This window comes from Onychostoma macrolepis, chromosome 08, assembly GCF_012432095.1.
Source record: "Onychostoma macrolepis isolate SWU-2019 chromosome 08, ASM1243209v1, whole genome shotgun sequence".
NCBI lineage: Eukaryota > Metazoa > Chordata > Actinopteri > Cypriniformes > Cyprinidae > Onychostoma > Onychostoma macrolepis.
Window position 1 is genome coordinate 20,854,242 of NC_081162.1, and position 12,774 is coordinate 20,867,015.

The window sequence follows — 12,774 nt, forward strand, 5'->3', positions numbered from 1 at the left end:
CTTTCGCTGTGCGCTGAGCCCATCTCTGCAAAGTCCACTCACAGTGCATCAGTTACACCGCTCTGCCCAGCAACACATCACGGCCCCAGTCCAGCTCAGAGGTCTTCAGCTCGAGCCATTCACTGAGACTGAGATGTTCCTTTTACTCTTTGTATAGCTCATGACACAATCACTGTCATTTTGCATATGTGGCGTTTAGCAGAATAGATGGTCAGAAAGTACATTCTGTCTGTTGGCCTCATGAATCCTGCAGTCTGTCCTCATCTCCGGTACCGTAAGCACACGTCTTATCCCTGGAGCAAACCTCATCTCTGCACTTTCAGCTCAGGACTTGATGGCAGATCTGACTCAAACAGTGACATAAAATGAAAGGAAATAAATGGAGAGAAAAAAGAAGAAAGGGCAAAGCATCCAAAGTTCTGCATCACTTACTTTTCAATTACGGCAGGCGAAGCAGAACGAATTGTTAGTGCCATTTATTGACTGTGCCTTTCTCGTTATTAAAGTACAAGTGAAGAAATCCATCCTTTTGTATAACAACCTGCCTGTTTTACAATAACAAAATGTTTCTTCTCTGTCAGATACCCTTTGTCATTTGGAGAGAAACAAGGAACAGAGAATGGCAGGGATAGCAAAACAGCATGCAGGCAGAAACACTGATACAGTCGGGTGTGATCCTGAAGAATACCTCTTCCCTCACAGCATTCAGCTGAGACCATTGGTGCAGAGCAAAAGTAATGGGTGAATGAATCGATTATGGTAATGATTGGCTGCCTGAAAGATTTTTCTTATGCCGTATAAGAGGGATATGAGAGATATTGAAAATGCATTAACGGAGATGCCGCGCTGGATACCCAGAGATGGAAAACCACAGTGTGCTAGCAGGCAGGCATGGGCCTTTTTCATCCTTGACTTGTGATCCTTACACTTATGTTGATGTTCCACATAATAGACCACATACAAAACACTGTGATGAATCTCCAGTGCAACTCAAAAAGCTGCAACAATGGGAGCATTCATCCCACAGTGTTTCCATGTTGGGTCTGCTGGACTGAATCAAATTTTTTAGAATGGACTTGGATCGGGTCTGTTTTGAAACATGCTTTTAATAGCAAGTGGCAATTTAATATCTATTAAAACATCCAACAACAATTGCTCCCACAAATAAATAAATATTATATTCAAAGTGTATGGCATGGTTCAAAATACCATTAAATATGGTCAGTATTATACTTATGTGACTAAACAGCTCAAAAGTGGTAACACATAAACAACATCTGATATTACACACAATTCTGGACTTTTATTGGCAATATATATATATATATATATATATATATATATATTTTTTTTTTTTTTTTTTTTTTTTAAGGTAAGTGGTTGCAATCAATTTATTCTAGCTACAGTTAAATAAACAAATTTAGACTAACTTTCAACTAAATTTATTTAAATGTAGCTAAAATAAATTGTTTGCAACCGCTTACCTTAAAAAATTTAAGTATAATTTTTTTTCCAAAACATGCCCACCACCATCATCTCGCCCGAGATGTATAATTAAGTATTATACATAATTAAGATGTATAATTAAGTATAATTATTTTCAGTGTATATATATATATATATGCCATGGTCTGTCTGAATACTCGATTCTGATTGGCTGGCAGGTGTTGATTAAATTCGTTTAACTGCACAGGTAGTTCCAGGTCAGTTTAATCACGTTCTATATTAATGCGCTTCCTATAAACATTGGTAACCATAGTAACATACAATTACAGTTGAATAGTAATACAGACGAAAATAACCGTCATTTTTATCGTTCCGGTCAAATATTGCAGCACAAATATTATTAACATATTTAATATGTGAATGCTGGCAAATGACCATGGCATAAACGGGATAATCAACGGCTAGCTGCGCGTCGGGTGGTTCTTCGCCTCCACGTCGTGCATTCAAATTATTTAATGCACAGCTAGCAGTTGATTATCCCTTACATATACACACATATATGAAGTGAAGTGAAGTGAAGTGACGAAGTGAAGTGACATGTGGCCAAGTATGCTTACCCATACTCGGAATTTGTGCTCTGCATTTAACCCATCCTAAGTGCGCACACACAGCAGTGAACACACACACACCGTGTGAACACACCCGGAGTAGTGGGCAGCCATTTATGCTGTGGCGCCCGGGGAGCAGTTGGGGGTTCGGTGCCTTGCTCAAGGGCACCTCAGTCGTGGTATTGAGGGTGGAGAGAGCACTGTACATTCACTCCCCCCACCTACAATCCCTGCTGAACCTGAGACTCGAACCCGCGACCTTTGTATACATATATATATAATATGTGTATACATATACATACAGTGAGGAAAATAAGTATTTGAACACCCTGCTATTTTGCAAGTTCTCCCACTTAGAAATCATGGAGGGGTTTGAAATTGTCATCGTAGGTGCATGTCCACTGTGAGAGACATAATCTAAAAAAAAAAATCCAGAAATCACAATGTATGATTTTTTTAACTATTTATTTGTATGATACAGCTGCAAATAAGTATTTGAACACCTGAGAAAATCAATGTTAATATTTGGTACAGTAGCCTTTGTTTGCAATTACAGAGGTCAAACGTTTCCTGTAGTTTTTCACCAGGTTTGCACACACTGCAGGAGGGATTTTGGCCCACTCCTCCACACAGATCTTCTCTAGATCAGTCAGGTTTCTGGCTTTGAGCTCCTCCAAAGATTCTCTATTGGGTTTAGGTCTGGAGACTGGCTAGGCCACGCCAGAACCTTGATATGCTTCTTACAGAGCCACTCCTTGGTTATCCTGGCTGTGTGCTTCGGGTCATTGTCATGTTGGAAGACCCAGCCTCGACCCATCTTCAATGCTCTAACTGAGGGAAGGAGGTTGTTCCCCAAAATCTCGCAATACATGGCCCCGGTCATCCTCTCCTTAATACAGTGCAGTCGCCCTGTCCCATGTGCAGAAAAACACCCCAAAGCATGATGCTACCACCCCATGCTTCACAGTAGGGATGGTGTTCTTGGGATGGTACTCATCATTCTTCTTCCTCCAAACACGTTTAGTGGAATTATGACCAAAAAGTTCTATTTTGGTCTCATCTGACCACATGACTTTCTCCCATGACTCCTCTGGATCATCCAAATGGTCATTGGCAAACTTAAGTCAGGCCTGGTTTAAGCAGGGGAACCTTCCGTGCCATGCATGATTTCAAACCATGACGCCTTAGTGTATTACCAACAGTAACCTTGGACACGGTGGTCCCAGCTCTTTTCAGGTCATTGACCAGCTCCTCCCGTGTAGTTCTGGGCTGATTTCTCACCTTTCTTAGGATCATTGAGACCCCACGAGGTAAGATCTTGCATGGAGCCCCAGTCCGAGGGAGATTGACAGTCATGTTTAGCTTCTTCCATTTTCTAATGATTGCTCCAACAGTGGACCTTTTTCACCAAGCTGCTTGGCAATTTCCCGTAGCCCTTTCCAGCCTTGTGGAGGTGTACAATTTTGTCTCTAGTGTCTTTGGACAGCTCTTTGGTCTTGGCCATGTTAGTAGTTGGATTCTTACTGATTGTATGGGGTGGACAGGTGTCTTTATGCAGCTAACGACCTCAAACAGGTGCATCTAATTTAGGATAATAAATGGAGTGGAGGTGGACATTTTAAAGGCAGACTAACAGGTCTTTGAGGGTCGGAATTCTAGCTGATAGACAGGTGTTCAAATACTTATTTGCAGCTGTATCATACAAATAAATAGTTAAAAATCATACATTGTGATTTCTGGATTTTTTTTTAGATTATGTCTCTCACAGTGGACATGCACCTACGATGACAATTTCAAACCCTCCATGATTTCTAAGTGGGAGAACTTGCAAAATAGCAGGGTGTTCAAATACTTATTTTCCTCACTGTATATATATAATATGTATATATATATATATATATATATATATATATATATATATATATATATATATATATATATATATATATATATTTGCAATATATATATCAGCAATATATATATTGCTGTCCCCTCAAAATAACTCAACACACAGCCATTAATGTCTAAAACACTGGCCACAAAAGTGAGTACACCCCTAAGTGAAAATGTCCAAATTGGGCCCAAAGTGTCAATATTTTGTGTGGCCACCATTATTTTCCAGCACTGCCTTAACCCTCTTGGGCATGGAGTTCACCAGAGCTTCACAGGTTGCCACTGGAGTCCTCTTCCACTCCTCCATGATGATATCACGGAGCTGGTGGATGTTAGAGACCTTGGGCTCCTCCACCTTCCGTTTGAGGATGCCCCACAGATGCTCAATAGGGTTTAGGTCTGGAGACATGCTTGGCCAGTCCATCACATTTACCCTCAGCTTCTTTAGCAAGGCAGTGGTCGTCTTGGAGGTGTGTTTGGGGTCGTTATCATGTTGGAATACTGCCCTGCGGCCCAGTCTGCGAAGGGAGGGGATCATGCTCTGCTTCAGTGTGTCACAGTACATGTTGGCATTCATGGTTCCCTCAATGAACTGTAACTCCCCAGTGCCGGCAGCACTCATGCAGCCCCAGACCATGACACTCCCACCACCATGCCTGACTGTAGGCAAGACACACTTATCTTTGTACTCCTCACCTGGTTTCCGCGACACACGCTTGACACCATCTGAACCAAATAAGTTTATCTGGGTCTCATCAGACCCACAGGACATGGTTCCAGTAATCCATGTCCTTAGTCTGCTTGTCTTCAGCAAACTGTTTGCAGGCTTTCTTGTGCATCATCTTTAGAAGAGGCTTCCTTCTGGGACGACTGCCATGCAGACCAATTTGATGCAGTGTGCGGCGCATGGTGTGAGCACTGACAGGCTGACCCCCCACCCCTTCTACCTCTACAGCAATGCTGGCAGCACTCATACGTCTATTTCCCAAACACAACCTCTGGATATGACGCTGAGCACATGCACTCAACTTCTTTGGTCGACCATGGCGAGTCCTGTTCTGAGTGGAACCTGTCCTGTTAAACTGCTGTATGGTCTTGGCCACCGTGCTGCAGCTCAGTTTCAGGGTCTTGGCAATCTTCTTATAGCCTATGCCATCTTTATGTAGAGCAACAATTATTTTTTTCAGATCCTCAGAGAGTTCTTTGCCATGAGGTGCCATGTTGAACTTCCAGTGACCAGTATGAGAGAGTGAGAGCGATAACACCAAATTTAACACACCTGCTCCTCATTCACACCTGAGACCTTGTAACACTAACGAGTCACATGACACCAGGGAGAGAAAATGGCTAATTGGGCCCAATTTGGACATTTTCACTTAGGGGTGTACTCACTTTTGTGGCCAGCGGTTTAGACATTAATGGCTGTGTGTTGAGTTATTTTGAGGGGACAGCACTGTTATACAAGCTGTACACTCACTACTTTACATTGTAGCAAAGTGTCATTTCTTCAGTGTTGTCACATGAAAAGATATAATAAAATATTTACAAAAATGTGAGGGATGTACTCACTTCTGTGAGATACTGTGTGTGTGTATATATATATATATATATATATATATATATATATATATGTATATAAACGCAAATTCATTTTAACGGCACTAACTTTATTAACGCGCGATTTAACGCAGCGCATTTTCTGTTTGTCCTTAGCCTGTAGTTGGAGAAATGGAAATGCACAGTGTTGCTAACTTAGCGACTTTGCAGACCTCTTTAGCGACTTTTTTTCCCCCTCTTCAGAAAAGCACCTAGCGACAAATCATTAGGGTTCTAGGGTTTAGTTTCTGAGACTTGCTGATACTGCCGCGCGAGCAAGAGGTCTTGCTGTCACAGCGCGCACGCGCACCCCTTTCTTTCTCTCTCTATGTGTCTGCATCGTTCAGCGAGCGGTGGAGAAGAGCAGCGCTTTCAGTTAAGCACAGATATTATGTTGCTTCTCTAATTTTACATGCAAGTATACCCAAAATCACAGCACAGCTATTGTCATTATCTTATGTGTATTTGATTTTATCAGACGACGACTCGATTATCAGGATTTTTGTGCAGATTAACATCTTGGAAAGGAGAGCTGGTTGTGTAGCCTAATGAGTCGCATTTCAGTCACTATTTCATATTCATTCTGTTGTCTGACAATAGAAACAGTAAAATATACCAATGAAAACAGTTTTATTGGGAATTTAGCTGCATCAAAATACTGTATGTGGGCACAGAGAGGCAAACAAATCTAATAATAAATAATAGATGTACATTTTGCATGTTCAGAAGAAGTGAGCTGCCCTGTCGTGCAAAAAAGTAAACAGGTTTGTGTCAGTAAATTGCTCAGTGCAAAGAAAGAAGTAATGGGAACCTGGAATTTCTTTTTTCATGTGTCTAATAGACATGAACAAGTTCTTTGAAAAACATATGACCTTTGAAACATGTCTACTCTGTTTACTATGGTTTCAATAATAATAAACATACATTTGCTTAAAGCATCCATATTTGTCCATGCCTATGTCGATTATGTTGAGTATTAAAAACTTGAAAAGTATTAATTTACGGTACATTTAGAACAAATAAAAATGTGTGATTAAGTTGCGATTAATCACTAGTTAACTCATGACAATCATGTGATTAATCGCGATTAAAAAAAAAAATAATAATAATCGATTGACAGCCCTGTATATATATATGTATATGTGTGTGTGTGTGTGTGTGTGTGTGTGTGTGTGTGTGTGTGTGTGTGTGTGTGTGTATATATATATATATATATATATATATATATATATATATATATATATATATATATGTGTATATATATGTATATATATGTATATATGTATATATATTAGTGGTGAGCATAGATTAATTTTTTAATCTAGATTAATCTCACTGTAATATTGGAATTAATCTAGATTAATCTAGATTAAAATGGCTCATTTGAATTCTGCCAAGTAGATCAGAATAAGTTCACTACTAGTAGTAAACAATTAGCAGTCATCAAGAATTTAATATTGATAATAACATTGAAGACATTGTATGATTATTCCTTAAAGATAAGGTTTTAATAGTTTTAGTAGTAGTAGCCTATTACGTTCTGCCCAATGTCTTCAAGTGAAACCGAACTTTTATTTTGACGGGTTGCCGTGAGGATAGTTTTTCTCAAATGAAACGCTCGAATGCTCATGAAGTGACTCTCAGAGCAGTTCTGGAGATGTTGTTCATGTATTTATGTCCTCATTTAGTGAGACGACAGACGTTAATATCGCTGCAAGCGTCACGCTGGCTTCTGTATGAGTAGTGAACAAACCCGCGCGTCTGCGCCATACATTAACACAGAGACACACAGAAGTCATATTTAAATGGACGTTTTGCGGCTTAATATTTACAAATAGGAGTGGGAATGTGCTCACTTGTGTGTGCGCTTACGTGTGTATGTGTGTGTGTGTGTGTGTGTGTGTGCGAACCGGGGCGGAACTCCGCTGTGTGTGAGATACAGAGAGCGCGACCATGTAACGTAGAGACAGAAATGACTTGCCGATTTCCATTGGGAAGCTTCTTAAAAATAAATTTTCCCTGAAGCAAACCCGGCGGCTTCATAGCTGCATCCATGTTAGCACGCATACACACAGGTTCGAAGACTTTGAGAATAGATTAACGGCGATATTTTTTTTTATCGCCCGATAAGAGTCTAACGTTAACGCAGCACGTTAACGCCGATAACGGCCCACCACTAATATAAATATATATATATATATATATAGGGTACAACGGGGATAAAAGCACCCCTTGGTAAAAGGCGCCTTTGATATTATTTTCATCTAAACCACTAGATGGCACAAAAATGTGGCGTAGCACCTTCCAAAACATTCGCTATTCAAGATTTACGTGTATATTTGTCTGATCCTTGATGTGATCACGTGCAGCAGCGCAAAGTTGATTCTGTGCTTACTTGATCTAATATTTTATGTTTTTTTAAATGTTGTAGATTTAAGTAGCAAATTAGAATCACTAAAATTAATGCATATATTTTGAGACAAAGGTGGTCTTAACAATTTTCAGTTTTGTTTAAGATAATCAAAGCAACAGTTTTTAAATAACGAAAGAATGTAAAAGTGTGGTATTTGGGGTAAAAAGCGCCCCTACTGTTGGGGCTTAAGGAACAGTAATCAACATGATAATTAATAGATCGCTGACTATTCCATTTGTTGACATTACATGGTTGGATTCAGATGGTAAATATCATATATTATGTTGGGTGTCCATATTAGAGATAATCACCATGTTTAGAATGAAACCATCATATTTAAAAACGTGATATTAATCATATCATATAAAATATAATTTGTTGTTACTACTGTAAATATATATTCAATTATTATTGGATCTCCTTCAATGCTTTCAGAATCTTTACTTATTAAAATGATTTTGTTTCTGTATTATAAAATATATTTTTATATTAACATATTTTAATGACAGTATATTTGTCAAACAAAAATTAATTATTTTATTTTACAAAATAAGCAGAAAATAGTACAAACTTTGCTAAAGTGGTTGTTTTGAACAAGTATTAACTTAGACATTATTTAAAATAAAAACATTATTTTAATGCTGGTGGGCCTTTTACCCCTTGCCACCTCATACATTTATAAGATGTTTAAACAAAATAAACAACTTGAATGATTTATTTTCACACAAAATCTGTTGCTCCATTAATGTTCAATACAAACGTATATATTTTTTCTGCAATTATACATTTTAGGCCCAGCGAATAGCACATTTTTTCTTAAGGTGTGCCTTTAGCCCCGTTGTACCCTTAAGCAGTTTGCTGCAACACAAAGAATTCTGGGTGACTGGAAGCACTACACTTTGATAAATTTACAATTATATAACAGTTCTAGTCATTAAATCTGATACATTTGTCTGTAAAGTAACTCTAAATTAGAAAAAAATTACTTGATATTAGAAACCTGTTTGATACCAGTCATTACTTTTTAGCAATTTATCAGGCTTTTACAACAATAACAACAACAACAACAACAACAACTGATCTTTCATTTACATATTTGTATTATAATAATTCTGAAACTCCCTCTAGAGTTCCCTGCTAAAAAACAAAACAAAACAATAGAAGCCCAATAGAAACCATCACAAGCACATTCCAATGGTTTCCATTAAAATACCATTATAAACCATTAGCTTTTTCCAGTAAAACCATTAAAAAAAAAAAAAAAAACATTCCTTTTTGTAGTGTGGTTTGGGCATTTTTCCAATAGGATTTAACATCCCACCAATAGAATCCATCACATACCAGTAAACACCATTATAGTTTCCATTAAAACCAATACAATTCCCATTATAACCATTAAAACCATTACATTTTCTATTGTGTTTTGGGCAGGGTTCTATTGTTTTTTTTCAGCAGGGTTTAAATGTATCATATTTCAGAAATATGAATTATTATTATTATTGATGATGATTATATACTATTCTGTTTTATACGATGACTGCAATGATTATTGACATTATTAATATTTTTCTATTACTATTTATTTATTTATTATAAATTTGGGCAAACGACATTTTAACCCACAAAATAAACCTCTCATCGCATCTGTTTTGATTAGTACAGTCTGTGGCGACCAGGCTCTGCATTTCCTCAACTGATACGCACCAGCCAGACAGAAGCAGTCGATCGCAGAGGCCTCCCCACTGTCTCCCCCCTCTTTGTGTTTATATGTGTTTTTTAATATCTTTTTTGAGGGAAACTGTCAAGCCCTATCCCAAAGAGCAGGGACCAAAGAGCAAAAATAATGTACGCTTTCGTGCGTTTCTTGGAGGACGATATGTGCTACGCGTTACCTGTGTCAGACGTGAAAGATTTCAAGCCTGTGCACAAAAGAGATTTTGATGATCAGAAGGTGTATGTGGTGCTGAGAGGCGCAGGCCAGCCTGCCAAAGCACACATCCTCGCCCTGGCAGGTGAGTTCTGCTCTTCTCTTCTTATTAACTATAATAATAACCTCTGTACATAACAGTAACACGCATGCTACGGTAACTTAACGTATATAAAAGCTTAACGGATCATCTGAAATGTCATTCAACTTTGATATAAATCATATTTTCTTATTTGCATGTGCATGAAACATTATCTGTGAGGCATTATATTATATCTATGGCGTAATATGAAAAGTTACCACACAAATGATCATTTTAATTTGACATGAGCTGCAAGAACATGCTTTAACACGCATGTATTAGTGTGTTAAGAGAAGATTAATTATATAACCTGAGTGTTTTGATGTGATAAATGGATGCAGACAGAAAATATGTCATAGGTTTGATGTCTTCTTGATTGTTCGAGTGTTTTTAGCTCATCGTGATTGCGGGGTTTGTGTAATAGATAGATGTAATGGTGTCTGTGATTGACAAGCCCAGCAATCTGAATATAAACTAAATGAAATGCGTGTCGAAAACGTCTGAATAAGTTCGTGAAAGATAAGAGGGCTTTAAAGCAGACAGGCTCAGGATGCTAATCGATTGTTAGCCTGCTGCTAACGCTTCCTTCATTTATCGGCGGTGCATAAGAGCTTAAACGCGAATAAAACCACTGTAACAGTCTTTTTAAACTGATAAAGATACGAAAAAGCAGATCTGATGACCAGAAAGTTATGAATTTGAACGGTTTGTTGTTTTTAGCTCTAGCAGCTAGGTTACTGTCATCACATTAGCTAGCCAGGTAAGGCTTATTTTATGTCGTTTTTATTTTGACGCCCTTCAGTTTGCTTGAAACCTTACGTCAGCATATTACACTGTTGCATTATAATTTGTCAGAGTATTATTTGTGGTTTAAATCAGTGCTGGTGGTGACGCATCTGTTATCATCTGACACTTCCTGCTTCAGCTCAAGTTATAAAAACCTCCAACCACTTTCACTCCTGCCACTCTTCAACCAGGTATATTTAGATACAATACTAATCTACATGTGTGGCTCAACCTGGTCTTACAACCCTGATCTCGTTAGGGACAGAAGTCTGGAGTTCAGTACAGCTTTTAAATCAGTTTCTTTAACTTAAGCAGTCTGCAATCTGTTGTGGCCGACCTTGAGGCTCATCTCTCACACCTGGCCAATGTAAAACTTTTAATGCATAGTTAACATTCAAGATCTTAGAATGATGATTGAGGGTATTTTCCACTTGACATGATAAGGGGTTAGGTAGGCACATTTATATGGTCCGTCTTCTCCAAGTGGCCTTGGGTACTTGACACTGCATCACGCGTTGACAGCTGTGACGACCCCGCCTGTCAAAATCATATTGATGCTGCACCGTCAACGTCGCTTTGCAAAGTTAAACGCTCCATTAATAGTTTATTGCAACAATAGCTAGTCATCTGTGTCATTACAAGGTTACTGGAAAGCTTCTCCACCAAACTCATAAAATGTTTCTCTTGCTGATGTGTCCTTGTTTTAACCGTATCATCATTCCAGAGCAAAGAGATGAAATATTTGCATCTCTGACTTGTTTCCCCTCCTTTTTTTAGAAAGCATTGAGGAATTTGAGCACAGTATTATGCAAAAGAAGATGAAAATACCCAAGATGTCAAACAGGAACACAGTGGAGAATCATTTTGGCGAGGAGAGAATGCCCCTTAGACATAAAAAGGTTGGTATATGGGTTTTTAAGATTAAGAGACTGTAAGACATTTGCAGGCTTGCTGTTACTGGTCTGGATTTGTAGATGGGGAACATGTGAACAGATCAGGAATGGCTCAACAGGGATTTTCTACTGATATTAAGAGTGTATTTTATATTCCGCAAGCAAAACAAGACAAAATACTAGAACATGGTTTGACGCTTACGGAATTTGTCCTGACATTTCAAACGTTTCAAGCCTGTTTTGTTTAATCTGGCAGTTTTAGCTAGATACCAAAAAGGCCATGTGTTTCACTCATGGGCTTGTTGTGTTTTTTTTTAGTCCCATGTCTTCTTAATTGTACAGTCCGTTAAGTTTACAACTCACTTTTGTGTGCTCTTGCAGTTCACACCCTAATTACTTAATGTGTTTAATATAAACTGAGCAGGTTCAGCGCAGAACTGAATTTTTGAGCTAGTTTTTGGCCCATAAGGGATTTTTTAGTTATCAGTTTATTAGTTTTAATTTTATACAATACAATCAGTAGGTATTATCATGCGTATTGATACTATTTGATCATTACAGTCCAGCTTTTCGAGTTCTATTTTATTCCAGTAGAGTTTTCTTCCAACCATGCTATAAAAGGAAAGTCACACTAGATGTTGTGTTCCTCCTTTCATACCCATGTGAATGCAAGCATATGAGTAGGATTTTGTGTACTACTAAAGTTCAAGTTTGGTGAACTCTGCCCTACAAATTTGGATAGTAGAAACAGATTTGATCTAAACATCGAAGTTTGACCTCATCACTTAACGTTAACATTTTAAACCAGTGAAGAAAGTGGAGTAGATTATTTGTTATTTATAATCTATAGTAATACATTTAAAAAGATATATATACACACTCATTAAAAAAAAAAAAAAAACCTATGAGCTACAAGCGAGAAGCTGTTTGGAGGGTCATGTGTCCATGCATTCATGTGACATCACATTGCTGTGGTGTTCATTTTCAATGAATTAAAAAGATCAAGGAAATTGAGATTACTTATGAAATGAGCTCTTTAAAATATATGTGAAGCTTTATGAACTATAAAACTCATTAGATGTGTGAGTTAAAACTTATCTCTGGAGAAAGGTAGATAGTTATCCAAAAAA

At 38.0% G+C, this 12,774-nt stretch overlaps 1 protein-coding gene across 9 annotated transcripts in view; it reads left to right on the top strand.

Annotated features, from left to right (window-relative positions):
- Positions 1-12,774, top strand: part of bend5 (BEN domain containing 5) — a 338,217-nt gene that overhangs the window by 234,030 nt on the left and 91,413 nt on the right. For 6 of the 9 annotated variants that reach the window (XR_009272649.1, XR_009272650.1, XM_058785807.1 and 3 more), the window contains one exon: positions 11,529-11,650. The exons of 1 other annotated variant lie outside the window; for it this stretch is intronic. Coding sequence is in view for 6 of the 8 variants with exons in the window: in XM_058785807.1 (XP_058641790.1) it covers positions 11,529-11,650 (122 nt within the window). In the remaining 2 variants the exon portion in view is untranslated. Of the gene's footprint in view, positions 1-9,650; positions 9,969-11,528; positions 11,651-12,774 lie in introns of those variants that run through there. 2 more of the 9 variants (XM_058785813.1, XM_058785814.1) reach the window with 1 other exon arrangement.